This window comes from Alligator sinensis, unplaced genomic scaffold, assembly GCF_000455745.1.
Source record: "Alligator sinensis unplaced genomic scaffold, ASM45574v1 scaffold472_2, whole genome shotgun sequence".
Lineage (NCBI taxonomy): Eukaryota > Metazoa > Chordata > Crocodylia > Alligatoridae > Alligator > Alligator sinensis.
In genome coordinates this window covers 597,359-624,959 of record NW_005842378.1, presented here as the reverse complement: position 1 = coordinate 624,959, position 27,601 = coordinate 597,359, and the positions used below count along the sequence as shown (strand labels likewise).

The window sequence follows — 27,601 nt, the reverse complement described above, 5'->3', positions numbered from 1 at the left end:
GAGAGACTAGAGAAACTGGACCTTTTCAGCCTCTGCAAGAGAAGGTTGAGAGGCGACCTTGTGGCTGCCTATAAGTTCATCACGGGGGCACAGAAGGGAATTGGTGAGGATTTATTCACCAAGGCACCCCCGGGGGTTACAAGAAATAATGGCCACAAGCTAGCAGAGAGCAGATTTAGACTGGACATTAGGAAGAACTTCTTCACAGTTCGAGTGGCCAAGGTCTGGAACGGGCTCCCAAGGGAGGTGGTGCTCTCCCCTACCCTGGGGGTCTTCAAGAGGAGGTTAGATAGGCATCTAGCTGGGGGCATCCAGACCCAGCCCTCTTTCCTGCCTATGCAGGGGGTCGGACTCGATCTATTGAGCGTCTATGAATCTATGAATGTATGAACAGGCAGTCAAAGGACACCTGTTGATCTCAGCGCTGCTCAGAACTTTTACAGAAGCCTCTAGCTTCATTGAGCGTACTATATTGTGCAATTGCACTGAAGGTACATGCCCAGCTAAACACCTTCAGACCAGGCTATATTTTGTTTTGTGTTGTAAGCAATTGTGTAACATAAACATGAATTCATAATTACCCTCTCTCCTCCAGAATAATGCTTACAGATACCTCTGGTCCCTATGTTAGTACCAACATGAATCAAGTGGCTATGTATGCGGGGGGTGGGGGGAGGAAGGTGATCTCTTCCTAATTTTGGCTAATTTCCATTATTCTTTTTTCTTATCAATGTTACCTTACTTTGTGTACCATATGCAGAGAAAACCCAATACTTAGATTTCTACACTGGTAAAGGTCCATTTTATAGGTGGGAGGTAGAGACAACAGGTTAGGACAAGGACAAATTAATTCAAACTTTTAAGTGGCTCTGCAGCAGAGCACAGAAGGATCTAGGCATTATATCCTTAAATGTTAATTTCTGCTAGGTTAAAAAACAGAACTCTGATTGTTCCTTGGACAAAGCTTTTTATTTTGGGATCCTACAGAAGTGCAGTCCCACTGCCCCCAGGACACCTGGGAGCTAATTGGAGTTAACTGCCATTCAAGCTGCATATGTAAATGACTGTTCCCCTCACCGGTCAAAGCCTGGGACAAGTCAGAGACTCAAACCTGGCACTGGGTTTTTAGTCCTAATGATGGATTTTCCTAAAAACAGCTCTGCTCCTCCCAGTTTGAATATACTATAATTGTGATAATTGCATATATTTGATACTGGAGTTTGTTGAAGCTATTATTTTAATTTAGACTGTTGTTTCAACAGAAAGCTGTATGTCTACTTTAAGTACTTTTCATCTTCCATGATTGATCTTTGTGTTCTTAGTCTTGTATTAAGAACACAAAACAGCAGTAGCAAATCTCACTTAAGTCCTTATTTGAATACTTCAGTAAAGGTAAAGGCAGCCACAACCAGTAAGGGACAGATTAATGCTGCAGTACAGGCATGAGAAAGCCTGGATTTTTTTTCTCTTTAAACATAAGTCAACAGCAATTACTATTGCACTGACATGCATGGCTATGGCTACATCAAATGGCCAGTACTTCAACATAACTTTACAAGAAGAGAACATGCCAATCCCCAATAGAAGTAGTAGCAGAGCCATCTAGTGGAATGAGACAGAATTCCAGCAGTGCAAGGGTGAGATAGCCATGATAGTCCAAAAATTATGCAAGACCCGAAGAATGTCTTGCATCCAAAAGCTTGTCTAACTCTATCCCAACTATACAGCTGGTCCAATAAAAGGTATCACACTAAAAAATCCTTGCCTCGCATAAAATTACAGCAAATCTACCATGGAGAACACACCATTCTCCCTGTGCCTGAAGAAGGGTGTTTGTACCTGAAAGCTTGCAAAGAATGATTTTTTCAACTATTTAGTTGGTCTAATGAAATACCACATTTACCCAAGGAACCTTGTCAGCAAATCACACAGGCATAGAAGGGACAATCTATCCACTACTACGAATGCTTTAGCTTTTCCTTTTCCTTTGTCTTTGTTTGCTTGTTCTAAACTTAATAGCTCAAAACAGATGTGAACTATCTCATTCATACCAGTGGTAGGGCAGGATAGCATCTTAGAGCACCTATACAAGAGCATGGAGGCTACTCTGACACACTGGAATTCCCACGCATTGGAGCAGACTGTTAAATTGAGTGCAATTGCTGCACCCCAGGAGCCTCTGGCATCTCGTGCATTAGTGTCCCTGCATTTAAAAATGGCAGCAAGGGCACTTTATCTACAGCTCGAACAAGCTTTAGTTCAAGTGCCCCACCACCATTTTTAAGAGCAAGGATGCTGATACATGAGATGCAGGAAGCTTTAATTAATTAAAGGGGCTGTTGGAGCTGCTCTAATTAAAGGGCCATCCATCCCCAGAGCACATGTAAAAGTGCCCATAAAGACTAACCTGTTCAGAGAGGCATGAACTTTCATAGGCTACAGACTACTTTGTCAAATGATGTAAATGCACTGACATAGAACAGGGGTACTAGTAGTCTTTTGAACACAGAGATCAAAGGGGAGAAGAGAGGGGCGGGTGCTGAGAGACAGTTGTGGGCTGAAGAGATCTAAAAGGGGGGAAAAAAACCCGTTAAGCCCATTGACATAGGGGTTATATAAAAGCTAATTTAGGTAATGAGAACACAGTCCAGTCTGTGGGTGATATATTGTTCTGCAGTTTCACATTCAAGTTGTCTTTTTAAATTTTTGTCTAGAGGTGCACCAATACATCTGTCCAATATGGGATCAGCACTGATATAAAGAAAATCAACTATATTGGAAAATCAGCCCAATAAGGCCGATAAAAGGCCATTCATGTGCGCAGCATGCAGGCAGCTTGGAGAGCTGCATGCAGCTGGTAAGTCTGTTGTGGTAGATGGAGGGGGTAGGAGGGAGGGAAGGGGCATGGCAGGACAGCTCAACACCCCCCACGGTGAGGGAGGGAGCGGGGCTGGAGCAGGTACTGCCCAGCCGGAACAGTGCGTGGGTACGGGGGCGCCCCCCCGCCGCTGCACACACCCCGGGAGGGCACGGGGGGGTGGGGGAGGGGAGTGCCCCTGGATCTGCACAGGGCAGGGTGGGCTGCAGCTACAGGCTGGGGCCAGGGGCCACACCAGGCTCTTCCCCGTGGGGGGCCTGGACAGCGCTGTGCTGGGGGCAGGCGGTGGCAGCACTGGAAATGGGGTTATTGGGGGTGGAGGGAAACTATAGCAAAGTTTGAGGTGGCTGCAGCTCTGCCCCGTAGCTCCCCTCTCAGCACTGCCACCGCCCACCCTGAGCACAGTGCAGCCCAGTCCCTCCCCCACCAGGAAGAGCCTGGTGTGGTCCCAGCCATCCTGCCCCACACAGATCTGGGGGCACCCTCCCCCCCCATGCCCACCTGGGGTATGTGCAGCAGTGGGAGCCACTCCTCCTTCCCATGCCCCCTGGACAAGCCATGGCTCCATCCCACGCCCCACCCTGCCCCAGCAGTGCCTGCCCCAGCCCCACTCTCTCCCTGACCATGGGAGGCATTGATTTGCCCCCTCCCCCGCACCATCCCTTTCCTTCCCCCTCCTCTTCCACCACCACAGACTTACCAGCTGCACTGATATCAGTATATGCCTCCTTAAAATAGGCTGTCGGTGCACCCATAGTTCTGTCATTTGAGAATGGCTACTCTGAGGTCAGTGATGAAATGGACAGGGAGGTTAACATGTTCTGCTAGGCTTTTGTGTTTTTCTAGGATCGATGTCAGATCAGTGTTGATTCTTTCTTGCACATACAGATTGCCCCATGTGTCCAATGTAGGCAGCAGAGGGGCACTGCAAACAGGTAATCAATGTTTCCTAAAAGTCTCTGCATCTATCCCCGAAGCCTGTCACAAACATCTCCACCCCTTTAAGATTATTAAAGAAGCAAAACTTTCCAAACATTTGAGCTCCAACAACACCCCTACAATCTATGACCACAAACTCAGCTTTGCTCTACTAGCCTGTGGTCTTTACCTCATTGAATTGTGTAGTGGGGCAGGATAGCTGTATGGGGACCTCAAGGTAAGAAACCTGCCAGCTCAGGACACCCCACATTGGTGCCAACATAGAGGGAGTTTCTGGCTACAGTGACTCATATTCCCTACTGGCATTAGAGCTGACACCTATTTGAAGGACATCACAGATTTCCCTGATATACCTAAGGTGCCCATATGAAGATGATGTCATTAGCGTACATGGGAAAGAATCTCTATTCCACCAGGACTTTCATACGTCCATCAAACGGACTCTAGATTACTCTACCCAGCAAAATTAATTTCTTGGACACTACTGTGAAAACTTGTAATGGTCACATCACTACATCATATCAAAAACCAAGTGATCACTACAGCTACATCCATCCCCAGCATTCATCCTAGACACACCACTAGATCAACTGTCTACTGCCAAGCTTTTACAACTGTCTCTGCTCTGATACCACTAGCTGGGATGCAAGTCTTTGTTACCTGGGACAGGGATTTCTTCACTTATAATACCATCCCCCCCAGAAAAAAAGTCACAGCCACTCAAATCAACAAAGCCAGACTCAGACCCAGCTCCAGTATCAACACTGGAACAATGACAACAGAATCCCTCGTCACCTACAGCACCATCCTCCTAAGATTAAACATTACTCCCAAAAACCTGTTGGTGTTCCTTTGGCAATATCAAAGGACCTAGACTGCAGCAGAAAATGTAGCCAGAGGTTAGGAAAAAATGCATGCATCTGGCTGGCTTTAGTGCAGTAACCCCAAAAAACACATATCATACCTTAAAGTTAACAACTGAAACTAACAAGCAAATCAATGCCCTGTTCACTGGGCTATATTGCTTTATTAGAGGATTAATTAAAGATGCTTTATTTTGTGTCTGTGCAGGGTTATTCCTTCTACCATATATGCTAGTAGTTTGGCCAGCCCAGTGTTTCATTTAACAATTTCCAAGTTTGTTAATGTAGGGTAAATAGAGATATTTGTAGCAGCATTGCCTATTTTGATGATTTTATTTGACATATGCCAGTTACAGAAACAGTACCTGGATGTAAAGCTACTATACAGTTTCATGCAACAGACCAGAAGTGTGAAAACAAAACTTTTCAGTCAATTAAAACGAAACAAAAATGGAGTTACATTTTTAGAAACCATTCCTCACCTCCGAGATGAGGAATATAAGACACTGAACTTGTGCTGTGTTGGGTCTGTGTAAGATAGCAGAATGTTTAAAAAAAGAAAAAAAATGTTAATTGCCACGAGAAGCTTTCATGTCTAAAAACCTTTATTTAACACAGAGCCATAATTCAAAATGTTAAAGTATGCTAATAGTATGTAAATTACAATGTATAAAAACAGTTCAGACAGTAAGACACGATAGCTGCTCTAATATTTCATTAGACAATCCACCTGTGCAACATTTCATTATATACAGAGCCCGAGGATGGTTGAGAAATTAAGAATGAACAGAAGATCAGACAAACATTACAAATACAGTAGGTCTGAGAGGATACACTAGTTCAGTGCTCCTAAAGGAGTCTTCAACTTCAGAAAAGATTGCTCAGCTGTATCTTCCACCTTGGATCTCTCCCTTGTGCTTACAGATTTATTTTCTTTATCCTTTTTGTGACTCTTTTTCTGCTGACAAATATTAAAATATTCCCAGTTAGTATTCTTTTCTCATGCTATGCTAAAGAAACCAAGATTATTCACTGGTTTCCATCATGCAATTCAATACAATCTCCAAACCATACAGTTTGTAAGACACATTAACTTGAATGACAAGAGATCACAGCATCATTTCTTGTTTCATGATTCGATTATTAGACCCAATCATTTTTTTGGGTTAAGGCTGATGGCAAAAGATTTTTTGCAACTTCCCACATCCAAAACCTCTGCATCTGAAGGGAGACTTCAGCAGATCCTATACACTGGACCAGTAGTTCTCAGCCAGTATTGCAGCTTGTGTAGATGCTGCAAGACCCCATCAGGAGTGCTACGAGGTAGATGCTGCTGCAGCAGCAGCAGCAATGGCCAAGTAAAATCATTCTGGGTCCATCTACATGTGCTATCAGCATGGAGCAATAGACTCTGGTGCATACCGTGCCAGAATTTATTGCCCCCGAGTGCAGCTTTTACATGCGCACCTGGTACCGGCTGGCAGGGGGCTCTGAGGATCAGCCTGCTGGCCAAGGGCTGCTTCGACCCAGCTCAATGTACTGTGGAAAGGCTGGCTGGGGCATAAGAGTGCTCCAGTGCAAGGCTGGCTGGCAGGCAGCCCCACACTGAAGCACCCTCATGCCCCACGCAGCCCCATCAGTGTCTAAACATGCATTGCTGTGCACTAAAGAATGCCACTACAGGACAGAACTTGTATTTACAAATACTAACCTGCAGCAGAGTTAATTCATTTCCTGTGACCTAACAGAGCTGCACATGTAGATGCTGAGACTACTGCAAACCTAATTAGGCATCTCTGCAATAAACTTCTTGTGTAGGTGCGCCCTGTGTGTGCAAGGCTGCAGCATTTGCACATTCTTCATGCATTAGGGAAAGCTGGCTTTGACTGCAGCACTCCCCAGTCCAACCCCCAATGCTCCTCCTGGAAACAAGAGGCATGAAGGACACTTCCATCTGCCATGCATTCTTGTTTGCAGGAGAGGCTGTGCATGATTGGACTAGGAAAGGGCTGAAGCATGATCTTGCTCTACCACCTGCTTTAGAGTTGTCAAAGTCCTAATGCAGGAGTAACGTTTGCACATAATAGTCCTTCTTGGGTTGCTTGTGCAGCAGGCACTCTGGACAGTTTTACCTGGAGGCAGCAGCACCCAGTTGAGAAGCACTGAGGTAAGTTGAACACAGTAGTTCTCAACTAGGGATGCCATCAGATTCAGAAAAGTTGCATTCGGGGTGCCTAGACAAACAGTTGAGAACCAGTGCACTAGACATTACTAAGCATTCCAAAGCAGTCTGTTGGCTATCCAAAAGCAATCATGGATGAAGCTAAAGAAAAGTTCTTGATGGACCTGAACCAGTTCTGAGGAAAGAGACACTAATCTGAATTTACCAATCCACTAGAGAGGGAATTGTATAAAATGGCCTATATCTAAAGATCTTGGAGTACACTAGTCTTAATATCGTGTTGAACACTCATTAAACTATAAGCCCGTTTTTCAGTGTTGTATGCTGGGCCACTTTAATAACATCTTATTTACACTGACATTTCCAGCAATATAACCTGAAAGGAGAAATGTATTGACTGATTATCTTAATCTATGCATATAAAGTCTTAAATTGATATTCTGAAGATTTAAGGCTGTCACAAACCTTCACTGAATGCTACAAAAGTGCTGTTAAAGACAGAGCATGTATCTATAACTGACGCTATTGCACAAGAGTCAACTCCCCAGGCTGTTTGACACATCTGCAGAAGTTACCTGGAAAAAGGGAACACCGCCATTTGTTTGGCAGGACGAACTTGCATTTAGGAACGATTTGTCACTGATGACACTTTCATTAGATTCCTGCACAGCCTCTTCTTCCTCCAACGAGTCCTAAGAAAAGAGAATTTTCAAGTACGAGGCAGGAAAAGGATGATCATATGTATAAGATAGGTGGCATAATCTTTTGTTATTTATAATTCTGCGTGTACTGCTGCATAGGGAAAGCATGAAAAGATACTTTTACCCAAGACACTATTAGCCCCTCTGTTAATTTCCTTAACTTTGTGTCTAGATACAGACTACCACAGAACAAAAAACACCAAGTTAAAGGGTTTTCAGTTCACTTAGTTATAACTAGAAGTTGAAGAGCTTAGGACAAGTCACTATAGAGCTGTGTATTCATATTTTCTCACTTATTTACCTGATCAATATTTTCTTCTGCCACCTTTGCTGCACTGTTTAGGTTAGCCACAAGTTCTAGTTGCTTTTGTCTTAATTGCTCAAGCAGCAGTTCACGGGGTTCTGTCCTCACAATTTCCACTGGATACAAGTAATCTCTTCTCTGTGGAGTTGTCCCTTTAATGAAAGTGATATACTAATGAGCAGTATTTAAACATTTTCAGCTTTAGCTTTAATAACAGATCTTGGATTTTGTTAAATTGAATGTGAAAAGTTGTCTTTGTTAATCAATCAATTACTTTCGGTATGCATATTAAAAGACTGCAGACTGAAAGGTGCTTTCTGATCATAATTTATTTTAGTTTATGCACTCTGCAATGATGGTGCTAGCTATGAGATCATTACCCTCGCCACCTCCTTTCAATACCTGTTGGGACATCCACTTTAAGCTCCTCCTGCAGAAAGTCATTGACCCGTATCAGTCCATGCAGTGCTTCATCACAGAGCGCCAGTTTCTGCTCCACGAAAATATCCTGATCAGCCTTTATCTGGTCAAGAAGGCTCTTCAGTGCTCTCTCTTCATCAGATTTTTGTCTGTCAATTTGGTCTGTAACTTCACCAACTGATGCCTGACAGCCTACATTTACATTCTAAAAGACAAAACACATAACTGAAAAGTTAAGGTCTCTTGCCTTACTTGTGCACATTTCAGATCATATCGCTAAAGTGACTTAGTTATCTGCAAGTTCAAACATAAAAGTTTTAACACTAATCTCATGCTGCTCATTTTGAGCCCTATCTTTAGAAGGTAGTCAGTTTACTAGGAAAGCATTCTTTCCACAGGAGACAGCTACTAATAATTAGATCAGGACACTGACCACTCAGATTCCATACTCTGCCTCAAGAGTACAAAGACACTTCAAGGAAATGTGCAGCTGGCATTTAACCCCTCAATATTTTAGAGAAACCATTTAACATGTGAAAGGGTCCATAACAAATATTTAGTCCCAACTTCAGTTTTGTTTCCATGTATACTGTACTTTAAGGATTCCTTCCATCCAGAATTTTTCACTAAACTGTACAGCAGTCATATTTACCATCTGTAAGCACTGAAGTTGCTGCTTCTGACTGCTGAAGGCAGACATCTGTTGATCAGTAAAGCGGATAATCTTGGTATTTGCAAGTTCACCCCATTCATCTGTCTCATGACACAGTCTTATGAAACTTTCACGAAGATGCTCAGAGTGTTCAGAGGATTCCTCCAACATCATCTGGTTTTCACTGTTTAACTGCCTGACTTCTTGTGAGAAGTTCTCCAAAGATGCAATAAATTTGTCATGGCTAGAAGTTGTAGAAGCGACCAAGTCTGTAGTTTGCCTGCACAAACAACAAATTCACATTATGGGGAAATGGATTTAAAGATGTTTTCCATTTAAGACAATTACCCTCCCCAGCATCAGTAAAAGAGCTGAATTTCAAAATAAAGATCCAGTCATATTATGGTAGGTCATGAGAATGCTTGTTTAATCCACTCATACAGCACTGTTTTACCTGGCAGCAACCCAGAATCATTGCACTATCTAGTGAATTAAAAAAATTAAAATGTTGGCTATTATTTTTCAGAGACTAGCAACTTCAGAAAACTTAAGGCTTGTCAATTTTTGTAGTTAATTTCAAGATACTGCCAATTTTGGGGAAGCAGAGTTCCTTCTAAAGTATTTTCCATTGGGTTCCTATGAGTCATTACAAAAATCTTGGTTTCAAACGTGTATTTCAGTAAAAGTAATTTTCCTTGTGTGATGGGTTTATACTACTACTAATTCATTTGACTACAGAATCACATCAGAATGTTTCAGCAGTTTGATGTCCCCTTTCAAACAAAATCTTTATCATATAATTAAGAATACACCTAGCTGCATTTGATGATTCTCCACTTTTTTTCTGAAAGACTGAGCCTTTTAGCTGTAAGACCCGCACCTGAATAGAAGTTAAAAAACCCTTATAGTCTAGGAAAATCTGAATTTTGGTATAAATGTTGTGATAGGATACTCCTCAAATAAATGGGTCTTACCAATAATGTACTATATATTAATCTATATACAAATGTAGTGATTATGTCGTTTTGTAGCCCCTTTATATACTGGTGAGAGAGAAAGTTAGAACTAAAACGTGCAAAATCTTACAGATGGACATTTTCTTGGACATTAGCAATGGCAGTCTTCAAGCCTCTACCCGTTGTCACTATACCACTTAAGTTCTGCTGGGTTTCCTGAAGCAACAGATTCATCTGGCTTTGTAATGAAGACACAAGTTGATTTGTGCTCTGTTAAAAACAAATAAAGCAAAAACCCTAATTATACATTTCTCAGGGGTTCTGCCTGCCAACATTGAACTGAGAAGAAAATCCTTATGCAAAGTTCTAATGTGGGGTGACAAGCATCAGCATTATAGCTTCCATTTTAGATCCTTGTGCTTAGGAAAGATGTAAATGAAGAAAATACTTGATTTTGAAGGCATGTTGGGGAACAAAAACAAACTGAACAAAAACTAAAAACACAGCTATAAGCACTATAGAAGTTGGCACAAGTTAATTTCTACCTCCTCCCTCCCTTGTCGGGAGAGAACTCCAATCAGCTGAATTATTATTAGAACAGCCATGCTGTTGTACTACTACTGATCCCTACTGGAATAAGCATGAGGATCTACTTTAAGTTAAGGCAGGTGCCAAAAAGCTTGAATTCCCTGCTTTTATTCAAAGAAAAGATAATACCTTGGTATGTGCCAGCTTTGCCATCTCTACTTTTTCCTTTAAATTTTCACAGTCATCCTGAAGTTGAGTCAGAACACAGTTTGTTTCTTTCTGTAATTTATTCAGATTGACACAGAGTTCTCCAAAGGAGGTACTCAGTTCTTCTTTATGGCTTCCCATCTTTAGAGAGAAGAGTTATGTTAAGATTACATAATGAATCCAGACATTATGGAAGTTACAACTGCATACATTCATCCAACTAGTATTGTGACTACACTGAATCTCTATCCCAAAGAGCTTGCAAATTAGAGACACTAATGAATAAAGTAGAGAGAGGTAATTAGCTGTTTTAGTCTGAAGTCTAGCAGAAGGCAGGTTAATTTGCACTTTCTTAGACTAATAATCAGAAATGGATAAGGTTTCATGAGCAAGAAAAAGAACTAGAGGGCAGGATTTTACAGATGAACAGCTTGAGAGAGTCCGGAAGAGATCCAAGCACATGAGCAGAGGGCAGGAGAACAGACCTTACGATGACAGGTTGAGAGATATGGGAGTCCTCAGCCTGGAAAAGTGCAGGCTCAGGGGCTATCTGGTGGCCACCTGTAAGTTTATAAGAGGTGCTCACCAGGATCTGGGGGAACATTTGTTCACCAGAGCACCCCAAGGGATGACACGGTCAAATGGTTATAAACTCCTGCAAAACCGTTTCAGGCTGGACATAAGGAAGAATTTCTTCACTGTCTGAGCCCCCAACGTCTGCAATAGCCTGCCGCCGGAGGTGGTTCAAGCACCTACTTTGAACGCCTTCGAGAGAAACCTTGATGTTTTTCTTGCTGGGATCCTATGACCCCAGCTGACTTCCTGCCCCTGGGGGAGGGGGCTGGACTCAATGATCTTCCAAGGTCCCTTCCAGCCCGAATGTCTATGAATCTACAGATGATAGTCTGGTCTATGCATGACCTTTCACAGCAGCTTGCTCTTGTGAGCTCTTTTTCACAAAAACTTATACACTGATGAATCAGTTAATGTAAGATGCATCTCTACCCCGCCTTCTGTCTAAAGACTAAAGTGTTATGGCAAACTGGTATACGGCAGTTATTTCACTTAGTTTGAAATCATAGAAAGGAGCTTAGAATATTACGGAACGTCATTCCAAAGAATAGTGTAGCAGAAGCAGAAGCACAGAGCAAAAAATGGAGTGAAACAATAATTCAGAGGGAGAAGCCTGAAGACAGCAAGATCACTGGATTGTTTTAAATGCTGAAAACATTAACCATATGCTGATAAAGAGAGTCAGCAAAGATGGGCAATCTATATATATGAAATGAAGTGTCTATCTGTCTGTTTGCTTATAACTCAAGAATAGCTGGTCCTATCTACTCTAAACCTTCCAAAAATCACTGAATACCACAAAAAGAAAATTATAGTCAGGTTAGTTTTCACTTGACCCTTTTTGGGGCTTCCAGTAACTATTTAAAGCAACAATGCTTTTCACATGGACAGCTGTATGTGGCTTGTTCCAAAGTTGGTAGTCGAAGAGGGATGTATATGCTGGTGCCATCAGGAAACACTGCGAACATTGTTCAAAAAAGATCATTCATTTGGATATTGTTTGAAATGTAGCTCCATGTTAAATATTAAATATGTTGTTCTAAGTTCTTTGAAAATAAACACTGCAATTACAAAAAGAACAACCTGGGTGAAGAACAGGTCCTTCTGCTAGTTTATAGATTAAAAAAACATAGGAGTGAGAATTTAAAGCAGTCAGGACAGCAAGTTCCCTAGAACAGGGATTACTTTTTGGCAGAAAGGACAAAAGATTAAAAAAAAAAGAAGGGTTTGCAGGGGGAGCGAAATCAAGGAAAAAGAAGTCAACAAGGACAAGTGGTAGCAAAGAAAAAAGAAGTCCTAGTCAATAGTAAGATATAGGGATTACCAGCATCAGGGACAAGAAGTATGAGATAAAGAGTGAGCGGCCCTGTTTGTTTTGAATGTTTTCCAAGCTCAGCATAGCAATGGCAGTTGCCCAAATCTTAACCATCTTAAACTTCCCATTATTTAAACCAGGGTCACACATCTCCAAATGTATATGGAGGATTTCCCTCCTTTTCAAAAACTACACTTTGATATTCTCTCATGACATTTAGGTTAGAGGTCATACTGACGTAAGGAAACCTATGGAACCATATAAAGGAAAAAGAGGTTAGAACAGAGGTAGAGACTGAGAAGAGATGTTCAGAAAGAGGCAAAGGAAAAGCCAATAAGCTAAACAAACTGGAGGAGCACAGTAAGAGAGATCTGTTAGTCTGTAATTACCTTATCAGCTATAGCTGAATATTTGCTGATGTTGTTTTGAAACTGGCAGTTTAGTCCCAGGACCAAGTCCACAACAGGTGACATATTACTCAGCACCCTTCCTAATCCAGACTTATGTTCGTCCTAGAAAGACCACCACATAATCAAAATCAAACAAGTTTGCATTCAAGTTTCTTACAAACTTCCAACTCATTTGGGTATTTTAGGGACTTCTCTGCACTTGCAGATTTACCACAGAATCTTTCTTTAGATTTTTATTTTTTACGAAAACCTAAAAAATAGGTTTTCAGGCATTCTGATTGGAAAAAATAGCCTTGAAAACACTAATAGCATAAACCACTGCCTAAGAACCTGAGGCAATGACAGAGTGGCAATTGCTTCAAGGGCAGGTACAGAGGCCAAAGGATTTTTCTAAAATGGCTACACCAAGTCTTTAGCAGTTTTCTAAATCCAGGTAAGATTCACATCCTCAAAGTCAGTCAAGAGCATCTACATTTACTAACAAGCAATCTTTGCAGCTCAGCTTTACATTCAATGGACAGAGTCTCCTGTTCTAGTATTTTTTCAGACACCCGAGAAACTTCAGTGGACACCATCTCCTTAATAGAAGTGAATGATGAAGATACAAGTGATGTAATGACACTAGTGGCTGAAGAGCTGGCAGACAGAAGGTCACCTACAAAGAGAAACAGGATATATTTTAAGCTCTCCAGAGTTCTAGAGGACAAAAAGGCAGTATCCAAACACAATCCTTTGCAAATCTGAGGGTAACAGCAACAATAAACACTTTATCCCAAATAGTGCCTCTTGTTAGCTGTAATATGAACCTGCAAGAGTCTAACCTGCTGCTTGCCCTAATCTACAGCAGAGATGTCTAACCAGCAGCCCATGTGGGGCTAAGCTGTGGCTCCCATGCTCCTGTCTGGCCAACTCTCCCCACCCTTTGTTCTGGTGGAGTCTCTGGGCTCCCTCTCTCCCTCCCCCAGCTTTTTCTGCCTGCTTTTACCCCAGGAGGTGGGACAGTGCAGCAGGGGGAAGGTAAGGGTGAGCCTAGGGCCAAAGTAATGCAGCTGTGGGGAATGTGGGGGGATAGAGACAGGCCTCTGGTGTACACTACAGCAGGAGAGAAGGGAAAGGAAAGGCATCTGGATGTGTAGCCCAGGTGGCCAGTGGTGTGCCGCTCCTGCTGATGTGACCCATGGGACATTTGGCTCCCAGCCTCTAAGAAGTTGGACAGCTGAACTACATAGTTTCAAGAAAAGCTTGATCTATACCAGATCAATTTTAGGGAAAAAAAAACCTTAGGCATTTCTGTTGCATATGGTTTAGAATGATACTCTCACTGCATGAAATATTATACTTACCAATTACATTAACATAAAAGTCCAACACCTGTTGTTGTTTCAAACCATTCTCAGTAACTGAATCTTTCATTTTGCTGAAGAGAATGTTCATTTGTCCTGCAAATGTATTCTGAGCTTTTGCATTATGTTGATCAACTGCTTTTTTGCGATCTAGTTTTGCATGGAGACCAGACACATCTTTTGTTGTTTCTTCAACTGTACTGAGCAACTAAAATTTAAAAAAAAGTTAATTACTTTCTCAGGTCTTCAAACAAAGCATTTTCAGGCCTTTATGATATAGTTTCCAGAACAAACATGCCAAAGCTTTAAGGAATCCAGTTAGAGTGCTCCCAAAAAATAACTAAAGGAGCATGGTGGTCCTCTTTCTAAAGTTTTACTGTAATTCTGGGTGGTTAACCTACTTTAACAGGACTTATATGTTCAAATAGGTTTCAAGTCAACTATAATACAGCATTCACCAATTTGCACTGAGAGAGAAAGTATAGTTCTCTATAGCAAATCACTGTCCAAAGAATTAAGAGCAATACTTAACCTAAAATTATAAATATGCCCTGAAGTGTAACGGTGGTAGTCAATGCTGTTTCAGCTAGTCATTTATTTAGGGCTACCTTTTAGTTAAGTCAGTATTGCGAGACCTTCCTCCATACACTTCTGTGATGTGTTTACAACCGCAATCCCCACTCAACTTTTATTCAATAGTTTATCCCATTATAGGACTGGAAGTCATGTCCAATTTAGGTAGAGTTGCTTTGTGGGATAAACATTTGCTGAGTCACTGTCCCATGTGGGAATGGATGTGAAGATGCTGGAGCTCAGAGCTCATGAGCTAAGGGGGCATTGAGGAAATAAAGCATGACTGTTAGGGAGAAGCCAAAGTAGTCATCAATCACATTTAAAAAAAAATAAATATATGGAAGTCTCAAATAGTGTCTCCAGCCCATCAAAACTTGTGGTGAAAGTAAATTGTTAAGTCTGTTCTAGTCTTCATTTTTTATATCAGCTAGCAAGATACCTTACCAACACAGAATTGGACACCATAAATCATTCTTTTAAGCATCTTTTAATGAAAAGCTTCTAAATAAAATGAAGGAAGTTACTGCTGCAGTTAGGAACTACAAAAATATAATAACCTCACTAGCAGTGCCATGAAGCTTTTCTTCAGTACTCTCCAGAACTGAAACTACATATTCCTCCTCAGTAAGCTGAAACTTGGTTTCTTGCAAATTTTTCTGAGTTTCTTCCAGCTGCCTCTCTCTGCTTTCTAGATCTGTTTTGCATTGTTCAAGTTCATTTTTATTAACTGTGAACAACTCAGTAACCTAAAAGATAAAAGAAATAATATAGTTATTAAGGAATTCCATCTTTCAGAAGTCTGAAGACCAGATTCAAACTTTCAAATCACATCTTTATTAATAAGGATATTTCATTCCACATTATATCATATGCCAAATTATCAATATGGTCAAACTAGAAATGTAGAAAACTAGAAATGTAGCTTTAACTCCAGTGGTAAAGTAGTATTTTCTATTAAAGACCCAAAACAATGATTGTCTGAAAAGGTGTCAGTGACAGCCCTGCCTCATGCTAAAAGATCATACATTTTCTTATTGTCATCATAAGAAAAAATAGTGCACTAAAAATAACTTAAGAAAATGTAAGAAAAAGATTCAAATTAGTATAATTTCATTTTACAAAAAGGAAGACTTATTACATCAATATCTGGCAGATTTATAGTTCCATTCTTGAAGAGAAAAAGCATTTCTCATATCCTGTACATTTTCAATAAGATACATTGCCAAGAAGACATTGGCAAATAAAGTGCCAATCTACCCAGATAGGAACATTTTTAAAACAAATGTTTTGCTAAAAATGCAACATAGCATTTTAAGGCGATTTTGAGCTTTGAAGCAGAAAAACATTCTGCCATTACAAGTTAGCAAACTGAAATGCCACATAACAAAGAGTTAAGCATTCAGTTTAAGACTGAATTTCAGTTTCACCCAAGGATTTAACACACACCCTAACTAAGTTCAATAATTACCAGTAGCATAAAATAGCAGCCTTTCTTCTTTTGACAGAATCCACTAAATGGTACATGATCTATGAATACAGGCAGACAGATTTAGATTTAAGTAGCCTTAAGTAAAGAGAACAGTTTAGAGAGTTTCTAAAAATAACTTGAGCACAATCTTATTCTCTTGATCCTGCCTGTATCCCCCACAAATATCTATTCTAAGAAGATAGAACATTGTTGAGAAATTTCACTTACTCTTTTCATTTCTTCCTCCATGGCACTAATTTTTTCAATATACTCTGCAATTTGCTCCTCTTGAACTGTCAGTTTTCCAGTAAGAGCACTAAAAAGATAGAAATGTAATAATTTGATTGCTGTTCACCTACTATCTCTCAAGCTCTGCATTGACTTGGACCATACAATGTCAATGAAGAATATCTTGTTTCTTCCTTCAGGGGCATTACTTGACTAATACATTCTCTACAATAAGATATCCTAAGTCAGACAAGAGGCAAGAAACTGATTTTGTTTTAAACCAACTTCCATTCCTATGAATATATGGCATTTCACATTTGAGGAGTTTATCCATACTTGACTAAGGTTTTCAGAGGCTTTACAAATGTTTTGTGCACTCACTCATAGTTTTCAACAGAAATGTAGACTCCATTTTTTTCTCGAACAGCAGCAAGGTCTCTTTTAAGGCGTTCAATCTCTTCTGTATATTCCTGTAATAAATGTGATATGTAAACCACAGAAGTTTCCAGTTTAAAAAAAAAAAGAAATTTACTTACATTTTAAGAGCTGCTGACAGAAAGCAGCCCTGCTTAAGAAAATGTTAGGTGAAGGTGAAACAATGTATTAAAGTTTAGGACACAGTTCCATATCCTGAAAACAGCTCTGGCTTCACAGCAGCTCTTGAATTCATTCAAAGAGATTAAGGAAATAGTGCTCAATTAGTTTAAAAGGTTACCTACACTGTTTAAGATCTTGCAATCCCTACATCTGATGTTCTTTAATAAGTCACCTTAAAGTGGAATCAGTAGGGAGGGCTAATCCTTAAGACTACAATACCTCAAGTCACTAAAATGATAGTTCTGGATCAGAAAGAAGTTGCAGCTACAAATTATTCTTCACAAGCCATCTACTTTAACAGAATCAAGGTCATCACTCAGTTTTGTAAAATCAAATTAAAAGCTTACCTTAATGAGAGCTCGCTTTGTCAACTTTTGGTTAACTTCAGGCTTGTTCAGGATATTCTTTGCTCTGTGGGCATATTCCAGAGTGCTCAAGGTTTCCTGTGATACAGAAGACAGACATATGATCTCTAGATCAAGACTTAAGATTTCGGTGGTTTATTAGTATTTTTGCATAAACTACACACTGTGGAAACCGATTCTTACAATGCAGATTCTTGCAAATTCAAGCTTTACCTCAAGATTTATAGATGCAGGAGAAACTGTGGCAATTATAGATGTTTTTGTTCTCCCTCCAAGAGAGTCTTGCAGGATTCTAGTGAGTTTAGATTCCCTGTATGGAATATGTGGGGCTCTTTCTACAAGAGCAGTAATAACTCTACCCAGAGTCAGTAGAGACTGATTGATATTTCCAGCCTCACGGGCCCTTTTGTCAACTGCTCCAGAACGACCAATGTTTTCACTTCCTGCAAGATCAACCTAGAAGGAAAAAAAACAAACAAACTGGAGGTTTTTGTCATTCACTCTAAGTTTAAAAGGATTCATCTTTGAACCCCAAGAAGAAACTTTCCAGCCCCCATTCTGCTCCCCTAAAAACAAGGAGATGTCTATGCTAGGATGACCCTTCACCAGATGGTTACTAGCACACTATACCAGAGCACAAACATAGATGCAGCTACGTAAACAAAGATGTGCTTTTTTATCAGTGTACCAACCCTACCCTCACCCCCCCTCACCTCCAGGAAAACAATCCTCACCACCCTCACCTCCAGGAAAACAATCAGTCTTGGTAATAACATAATGTTAATCTAGCTGCATCCATGCTGCAGTCTACAGACTACATAAAGTGCAGCTTGCTTTATACAACTATATTCACATTAGGACCATTTTGTCAGCTTAGTACATTGATATTGTAGCCATGTGGCTTTTGGCCCTCATCAACTAAGCTATTGTTTGGTCTTAGCCTGCTGCTGTCTAAACTGCTAAACCTGGTGCCCCTAAGGTGTCAGCTCACTGTCTATGAAGTTTATATTGAAAGAGACACCCAAGGTTAATAAACCAATGTTTCTCTATTTTCAGCTTTCTGTTAAATTGTGGAACTTCTCCTGGAATCCCAATCTGAGGTGGAGGCAGTAAAGGCATGGAGCTGTTTAGTCCAAATGATCTTTATGATACAAAGCAGATTTTGTAGTTTGATGCAGCTATGTTGTATATAGATAGGTGAGTCCATTACATGAGTTACTTATCACAAAGCATTAGAAAAAACAGTTTACTCAAACCATAAGAACTGAAGTTACTCTTTCATCAGTCTTAACTGAATAAGGGAAAATCGTTTTGTTACTCTAGAACCGTCATCTAAATAAAACTCTGGAATTTAATGTAGATACTTACCAAGTTTAGTTTCCCAATTTTAACAAGTTCTTCTCCATCTATTGTAGTTTCTTTCATGTGTATGGTGATCGAAAACACAGAGTGGGAACGGCTGTAAAATAAGCAATTTTTCAGCTAGGCATCCCAACAAAGCCAAATTCTGCGCATAAGACATTGGTTTCAAGTTACTTACACCAGCAGACTCAATTTACTTCATAAGTATGGCTCATTTCTTTTTAACTATTGGTATCATTCTAATATATCAGCTCATTATATTGAGCAGGCCTACCTTGGACCCAAGTAGAGTCATTCTAACCTGTTGCCAACCTCTATGCTTGTAGAATTTGGGACCAATTTAAAAACTTTAGTGTCACTTCAGCAAGTTTCATCACCAATGCGAGATTTCAAAGGAATGCATTCATGTCTGTGATAAGATGCAGACACCTTTTGCGGGGGGGAACATGTAGAATAGATTATGCAAAGGAATAAGAGAACAAGCTGAACAATTTCCAGGTGCATTACTCTTGTTGCCCAATTCACTGCAACTCAGATGCCTCTTACAGTAGCAATCACATGAACAGAGTATCTTGCTATATACCCAACATGTGATAAGTGCCCAAAACTGCTGCAGCACGTGTATGGTAAAACAATGGAGTGTTGCTTTCAAAACAACAAATGCCATATCCAGAAGCTGTTGATGGGAGATCACCTAGGAGTTTATAACCCATTGACTTCTGCTTGTAAGATTCAATGGGGAACACAACACTGGTTGTTGCATTCATGGGTAGTACTCTGCGTCAGCATGCAGCAAGCCCAGCTTCCAGGACAGTTACCAAATGTTCAGTACTTAGAGTGCAAGAAGAGATGGTCTTGCATTGACATGAATACAGATAGGGCCATCCATCCAATAAGGTTTTTGCTATCAGAGATTTTAGTAATAAATTTTAGAACACCATTTGCTAATTAAGAAGCTCAGAAGTGTCACTCCTGCAAGAAGTTAGGCATCTTGTATAGTTCTTGTGGCTAAAAGAATGATGCTTAGGATGAAATAAACCCATCCACCAAGACATACATATCAAGTCTGTAACTACAGCATGCTTTAAGTACATATTCTCTGCAGCAGAGACCTATCATTTCAATATGTGTTAGTACAAACAACACATTTCAGTTGCATACTGCTGTCAGTCAAGCTTTTAATTTCCCCTTTTGCTTATCAGTCACTTGGCACTTAGAGGTTTGAAAAGTTATTTCCAGATTTACTAGTAAATTTCATTATTAGGAGACAAGACTAAGTATTCTCTGCTCTCCTGCCTTGCGCACTTCAGCAAGGGGTCAGCAGCAATGTGGTGCTTTCCACCCCACCCTACATATTGTGAGTAATTAAGAGAACCAAAACTTAAACACTTAAAAAAAATTTAGCACTGTATCTAAAGGGTCACCAAATGACATTGCTCTGCAGGATATTGGAAACAGTTTAGAAAGCAATAATAGAACCCTAGCTCCAACAGCCTGAATATAGGAATCATAAGATCAAACAGGTCACTCTAGTCTTAACACCTTTCAGTCGCACACTGGTTTCCTACAGCTTAAATTAATACACATTTTATGAAAAGAGGAAACTGTGGTACCTAGAATATGCATTCATATAAGTAGCTGCAGTAGTTCTTTTTGCGGCTCCCCTCTCCAGTATTTGATAGACTTCATCTTTGTTGTGCACAGTTATTTCTTCCAAGCCTTTAATAATGACACCCCGCTGTCAAAACAGAAGTTTTGGCTGTTTGTCTTGTTTCAAAGAAGTCCAGAAGCTGTGCTTAAATTTTGGAAGCCAGAACTTACCTTGTTACGAGGGTCATCAAACATTTGCAGTCTCTCTCCAACATCAGGAGAAGGAGTCAGAAGATCAAAAAGCTCCTCATTGTAGATCTCCAACAGAGAGACTTTCACAGAAAATTCAGTACCATTCTCTGAAAGTTTCTCAAATATTTGATGCAGTGTACGAGGGATTATACCAGCTAGTGGATCCTATATAGTATAGACACATTTAGCATATATATATATATCAGCATCAAGGAGTTGAGACAAAGATAGAAGAGAAGAATCTTGGGATGTTCAGTGAAATAAACTTAACAAATTTGAAATAGACCTTGCGCATATATAACCCTGTGGCACATGGTATATTTCAGAAATGACAAATATGTTAAAGGATAAACTCATGGGTTTTTTTTTAAAGATGCAAGAAAATATTCTTAATCCTAAAGATGTGTAAACTATTAGAGTTGGTCAGTTAAAGAACTTAGAAGTCAGATCCCAAGGTTTTGTTAACTACAGCAACTAACCTTCTGCAATGTGCTCATGCTGAATATTACAGAACAAGCTACCATATATTATGGAGTCCCCCAAGAGGAGTGATAGCTCAGGACTACTACAGCCTCATCTGGCCTCTGAGCATGAAACCAGCACAGTGTAACTTCTAGAGCAGGGTGGGAATTCAGGCTTCTTCCAGCATGGTTGTACCATGGCACCAACTCAAGGAGCTAGCATCCAGGTCAGCTCCTGAGAGAGGGACAATACCTCCTGTTGGGGAGATCAAGCATAACCCCAAGTTCTAAGCAGCAAAACAGATAGCTGCTCTTGAACAAAGGTATTCACTGGGTAAAGGCCACCCAGCCAGGTGTTCTCTGCCCTCTCCAAAGGGTTAAGCAGTTCCTCTGTCCCCATTCCAACCCACACAGCCCAGAGTGGCCCAGAAGATACTCAGCTGTTCCCCCTTTCCACTCTCCCCAGCTACTGAGCCTTAAAGCTTCTCTGCTCAGCCCTCTCCAAAGTGCATCCACCAAATAGGTATTCTCTTTTCCCAGCCTGCTCTCCCCATTTTTATGCTTATCTTGTTTTCCTCCCCTTGATGCTTCTAAGGGATCCTCTAAAGGAGGAGTACCATGCCCACCTGAACCATCAAAAATGCTAATTAAAGACCTTACTAATTGTGACGATTACTCTAGTCTTGACCTGCACATACCCAGTCCTAGCATTTAACCCAGGGGCTGGCAAAATACAGCCCATGGCCTGTACCCAGCCCACCACGCCATTCTATCCAGTCCATGGGGCCTGCAAAAAACTCAGTAAGTTAATTACCTGCCCTGGCTGCCTGTCAAAGATAACAAGGTGCCAGCAGCAGCAGGACCTAGGGGCAGCAGGATCCAGCAGCAGTAGCACCTAGCAGAGGCTTCTGGCCTAATGACTCTGAGGGTGTTCCCCCAACTTCATGCAACTCAGCTAAGAATGCAGGGGGGTGGGGAGGACTGCTAGTAATTGCCCCAATCCTTGGGGCCGGGCCAGCTCCTGCTGCATCCTGAGGTCCAGTGATACAACCAGGAACCACGTAGTGCCAGAGTGGCCAACCAGTGGGCAGGCAGGGGGCTGAGAAGTGATGGTGACAAGCAGGAAAGCGAGGAAATAGTGGTGGCAGCAGCAGCACACGGGGGTGGGGGAGCAAGTGGCAGCAGGCAGGCAGGACACAATGAAGTAGCAACACAATATTATACCAAACACACTTAACACAGAAATGTTGCAACAATTTCCATAGTCCATCAAGCTAGGAAATTCCACGATGTCAAATTTACCTCTTCCCAAGTATATTCATCATTTGGTGACCTCTCCCCTTCCATTGTGAAGGTTTTTCCTGTACCAGTTTGGCCATAACTGCAAGGAAGAAATTGAATAATTAAACAGCATATATGAAACAAAAGTTACAAATCATCATAATGTTCAGGTTACTTACGCAAATACAGTACAGTTGTAACCCATAATAACTTCATCCAAAATGGGACACACAACACTTCGGTACACATCAATTTGTTTTGCTTGAGCTCCAAAAACCTGTTGAGGCACAGCATAGTGTATAGATTAATTTAATCTATTGCCTATTTCCCCACATAGCTTCCCCAACTGAAGAGTTAAAGACACTTTCTAGAAAATATCTAGAACTCATTAACTCAAGAAACAATTACCATATCAAACGTATAAGTCTTCCTTGAGGTTTTATCCGTTACCCCTCCAGTACGGATACTAACTTCTTTTCTTCCTTGATCACAATCTACAACAGCAAAGGAGTTTGCTTTGCGCTCTGATGTATTAAAGGGCCTAAAAGACAAAATTTAAAAATATGTCTGATGTAACTGCTAAGAAGAATGAAAACTAACTGGGTGCTGCTTGTTTTGTTTGAGTTCATGAGTGTTGAAAGTATATAGTTTATAAAGTACACTTGTTAAATCTAGAGAGGAAGAAAAATTAGTGAAATTTACTTTCAAACCACTAAAGACTGTGCTTGAACATCTGGCAGTTGTTTTCCAAATTCGTTTTTCAGCAAATTTATACATAAAATTTGCTAGAGTATAGAAACATGCAATGGCTAATTTGAACTATGGAGTGGCCTTGTCTTGCTGAAGAGTACGACTTTGTGGCAACTGCACTGCCAGCCAGCCAGGGGGATTTGGAAGTCTGACTACCCATAGCAATTTGTTTTTTACTCAATAGCTAAAGCACAATATAAACTTGCAGTGCATCTGAAATAAAACGATAGATTACACCACCAGAACTCTTCATTCTCATTTCTGAGACTGACTAGCGTGCACTTAATTTTCTGAAAGTCTTCCATTTGGAAAGAAGCTTCTCATGATTCTCAGCTCAAAGCTGACATTAAAGGGAAATTTTCTAAAAACACAAGTGATCACTTAATAACTTGATTGTGAGAATTTCATTTTGACACTTGCAGGTGCAGTTCTGATGACAAACAACTTTTCAAAATATTCAAACCTAGCATGTATAGTTCTTTTGAGGCCTAGAGCTTCTGACAATTAGAAATAAGTATTTTTTAATATCTAAGTTTGAAAAGTGCTTTTAAGCAAAAATTACCTTAAGTCCAGATTTGTGAGTTCATGTCTATTTTGGGTACATCACTCATGTAATTTTGAAATATCATACTGAAGTAACAATATGATCAGCAGGTTCTGCCAAAAGCCACAACTGCTCATTATTTACATAGCAGCTTTGCTGCACTACACATCTAGGCAGACTACAAAGGATCATTCTATTTACAAGTCAAGATTCCTAAACTTGACAATATTTTCAAAGTAGTGCATTTAAAATGCAGCCCCTTTTGGTAACAATGGAAGCACAGAATACTGAAAGAGGAATGCATATGTTATCATTATTATTGAAGCCCCAGCCTTGAATTCTGACATTCATACCTAACGTTTCACTCTTAATACAGCATTGCAGCAGAAATACCACAGGATCTACACTGTCCACTTGGAACTTCACTATTGCTATTAGTTTTATATGGGAGACTGTTACTATGGTGATAAAGCCTTAAGAGAAATAATTGCTTTTGGTACTTAATAGCTATAATCACAATGAACTTGCTCATGATGTGAAGTTACAGCCTCTGCTTAAATGGCTTTAAAAAGACTTTCCTTGTTGATGTTATACAATTAGTGTTTTTAGCATATCAGACAACACAACAAGCAAGTTTTCTACTGGCTCACACTCCTACACAGTGATATGAAGATATTCTCTAGTAGGCTGTGGACAGACATGACAACTGAAAAATGATTCCAACTAAAACACACTTTGAAAAGTTTGAAAAAGAATACTTTCAGCTAGGGGACATATATGCAGCTCCTGCCTCAATTCCAGCTGGACTTATTAAAAAATGCTGTGGCTCTTGCTCTCCAGCCAGGGACACTTGAGGAGGCTGTATGGAATGAAGAGCCAGCATCCCAGCTCCGGTAGTGGCAGTGGTGGAGGCACAAGAGTCTGTCTGGGAGGGAACCTGGGCAGCAGTAGTAGTGCAGGGCTGATAGCAGAGAGAGTGAATCTAACAGAGGTCTGGGGAGGGGCAGCTAGGGCTGTGGAGGTCTGTGGCAGAGATGCAGGTCTCTCCTACTAGGGCAGGGATGAGCAAAGTCTGGCCCATGGGCCGGATCAGGTCCATGGCAGACTCCATTTCCCAGCAGCCTCTGTCCACATCACTGCAGCCAGTTTCCATGGAGACCCCAGTCCTAGGGTTTCCATAGAAACTGGCCCCAGCACCACTGGCAGGGCATGCAGCTGGGCAGGGCGCTGTTCCAGGGCTTGGATCTTGTGGTAGGTAGTGACAGCATGGTCCAGAGCTAGGGCAGACCTGGACAGGAGATGCCTCGCCAAGGCAGTGTGGTGCTCGCAGCAGCAAGCAGCTTTCCTGTGTGGCCCCGCTCAGCCCTGTAGCACCATGTCATGCCCACTGGGCTACAGAAGCCCCAAGGGAGGGCAATAGAGTAGGAGTCTGGACCCACAGTGGGCAGCCCACCCCCACCTTTGCCCTGTACACACATCTGGGGGACATGGGTCTACCCTAACCCCCCAGGAGCATGCACAGTGGCAGAGCCAGCCCCAACCCCCCACTCCCGGGACAAGCAGCCTGCAGCTCCCCAGGCCCCACCCCTGCCCCCAGCTCAGCAGTAGTCCGAGCCCTCCCCAACTCCCTCCCTCCCTATGGGGGCCTCAATCCCGCCCCCACCCTTAGTTGTGGGAACTGCTTTATAGGCTGCCTGGCAGCCATGTGCATATACATGCACATGGCGCCCCTGCCTGATGGCCCTCCACCCATTCCCTCCCGGACCCTGCAAGATGAAACTCTTGCAGTCTGCGGAGGACTCTTTGCAAGACTGCAAAAAGTGCAGGTTTCCCTGCTAAAATGAAAAATCCCCATTTTCCTCTGGCAAAGGGGGAGATCTGTGTTTATCTCCATTTTCCCCTGTGGAAAACAGAAAACCCAGATCCCTGCTAATCTATACAAGAGCCTCTGGGAACCCCATAAGATTGGGCCCCTAATACAGTCCATGGCCTGTTGTGACCTACTTATAAAACTTCTAAAAAGGTTACATGAATATATTGTCTCAAACAGTATACAATTAGAAGTTATAATCCTTATTCAATGATGATGTCTTTGAGTTTTAACATATCTTTCAAAATGCAATTAAATAAAAAAAAATCTGGTTTAAATTTTAAAAATCCGTTTGTTTTTTTTAATTACTTGATTTTTATCCATCCTGCCCAGGGGGTGCTCTACATCAAGGGCATGCACAGATTGTAACAGTATTGTGAGTGTGCACCTCCTCGCTCAGGTGGAGTTGAGATACTAATGCGAACATGCAGGCACCATCGCAGTAGATTATCTCCCAACTTCCCTCTATTCACAAGAACAGTCATGTTTCTGCACAGAAGCCTGGTTGAGGAAGAAAGTGACTGCTATTTCTCAGACCAAGCAAATAGTTGAAGGAATTTGAGGCTGTATTTACCTGGGAAAACTTCTTTAGGAATGCCAGATGCTACTAAAGGGCCCTAAAAGGATATTAAAATCCAAGGGACTAATTTCTGAAAATATCCAAGCCCATGGAAGATCTCAGTTCTCTTCTCATGGCACTAAACAATACACTGAACTAAAGTGCACACTGAAGTTTAGTGAGGAAGTGTCAAAACACCCCTGTACTCACAAACCAAAAAGGAGAAGCTATCCCTTGCATTCTCCCAAGATCTCATTTCAAAGTCTGCAGCTTCAAAAAATCGTATTGCTGCAGGGCAACACCAGGGCAGTGAGAAACAGAGCCGGGATTTTACAAGGCGGTGCAGGGAGTAACACATCAGGGGAGGCTGCATCCAGCCTCCTCCTAAAGAATCACCCTGGTGACTCGGAGGCAAGTCGCCTCCCTTCCCCTTCCCCTTCCCCCTACCTTGCCTGCGGCTGAAGGCCGTGTCCACGCTGCCCAGCGTGAGGGGAGCTCCTGTCCCACTCCAGCTCACCCAGGACAGTGGCAGCACCAGACAGGCACCTTCCCCCTCCCCGGAAAGGAGCCGGGTGGGGCGTAGAGAAGGGACCCCCGGGCGGCCCCGCGCTCACCTGCAGCGCACCACCACCTGGATGTTCTTGCCCTTCTCCTCCTTCTTGGCGCCGCCCTGGGAGCCGAACGAAGCCATCGCGGAAACTGAGGGGGGCGAAGCGGTGAGCCCAGGGCAGGGCAGCGCTGAGGCAGCCCCGCCCCGCAGCGCTGACCCCGGGCCGGCCCGGCGGTCGCCGCGCCCGATTCGGGGGCTGCTGCCGCCGCTCTCGCCAACTTCGAACCACGCGCCTCCGCCCGCCACGGCCAATCAGCGGCAGCGCCTGCGCCCGCGGGAGCCGCGCGGTATCATGGGACTTATTTTAAAACTCCGGGGCGGGGCTTTTCATGACGTCACGCAGGCAAGGACCTCTGCGCCTTCAGCAAAGCGGCCGGGTGCGTGTTGGAGCGCGGTGCATGCTGGGACCAGTGGTTCCGGCTGAAACGGGCAGCCCAACCCTCCCCCAGTCACGTGATGCGGGTCGGCTGGATCTTTAGTGCCTGCGCGGGGGCGGTCGCTGGTAGGTGGTGTTTTGCGGTCTGTGCGGTTGTCGGCGCCCTCCTGGTACGCGCTGCTGCTTGGCCCTTCGCTAGTCTCGTCCCTCCCCGGGTACGAGGAGCCCCACGCACGGCGCTGTGGCGTTTTTCTGGGACTACGTGCAAAATGAGGTCGTGTTGAGGAGGCTTGCTTCTCTTCCGCCCCCGCCCCGAGCAGGGGAAGCGCACCTGGTGCTTTAGGGCAGATGCTCCCTTCCCTTCGCGGAGAGGAGGTGGGAGAAGACCCCGAGCAGAGCAGAGCAGAGGCTTGACCCGTGCGGGGAAAGTGATGCCGGAGCCCT

General features: G+C 42.3%; 1 protein-coding gene across 2 annotated transcripts; it reads right to left on the bottom strand.

The window, feature by feature from the left end:
• Positions 1-5,040: 5,040 nt before the first annotated feature.
• On the bottom strand, positions 5,041-26,938 carry KIF11 (kinesin family member 11). Of its 2 annotated transcripts, none has more exons than XM_006029432.3 (22): positions 26,786-26,938; positions 22,857-22,989; positions 22,628-22,725; positions 22,470-22,548; positions 20,686-20,871; positions 20,478-20,602; positions 18,871-18,961; positions 17,716-17,958; positions 17,485-17,580; positions 16,922-17,010; positions 16,541-16,628; positions 15,402-15,590; positions 14,272-14,479; positions 13,411-13,583; positions 12,908-13,030; positions 10,613-10,771; positions 10,026-10,165; positions 8,940-9,219; positions 8,270-8,492; positions 7,865-8,019; positions 7,438-7,554; positions 5,041-5,641 (listed from the first exon to the last, which is right to left on the bottom strand). In XM_006029432.3, exons 1-22 carry the CDS (start codon positions 26,860-26,862, stop codon positions 5,516-5,518), a joined length of 3,198 nt encoding a protein of 1,065 aa, XP_006029494.1. In that variant the 5' UTR covers positions 26,863-26,938; the 3' UTR covers positions 5,041-5,515. The 2 variants fall into 2 exon arrangements, with proteins under 2 accessions (XP_006029494.1, XP_025066673.1); XM_025210888.1 differs by having other exon boundaries at positions 5,041-5,638.
• Positions 26,939-27,601: the final 663 nt, after the last annotated feature.

What these genes read in the sequence shown, in the direction of transcription:
- KIF11 (XM_006029432.3), bottom strand. Translation starts at nt 26,862, where the DNA reads ATGGCTTCGTTCGGCTCCCAGGGCGGCGCCAAGAAGGAGGAGAAGGGC. An exon ending in TGGAGGAAGAAATGAAAAGA is followed by an intron (nt 15,591 to 16,540) that starts GTAAGTGAAATT and finishes TTTATCTTTTAG; the next exon opens with GTTACTGAGTTGTTCACAGT. An exon ending in CTTTTATGTTAATGTAATTG is followed by an intron (nt 13,584 to 14,271) that starts GTAAGTATAATA and finishes TTCTCTTTGTAG; the next exon opens with GTGACCTTCTGTCTGCCAGC.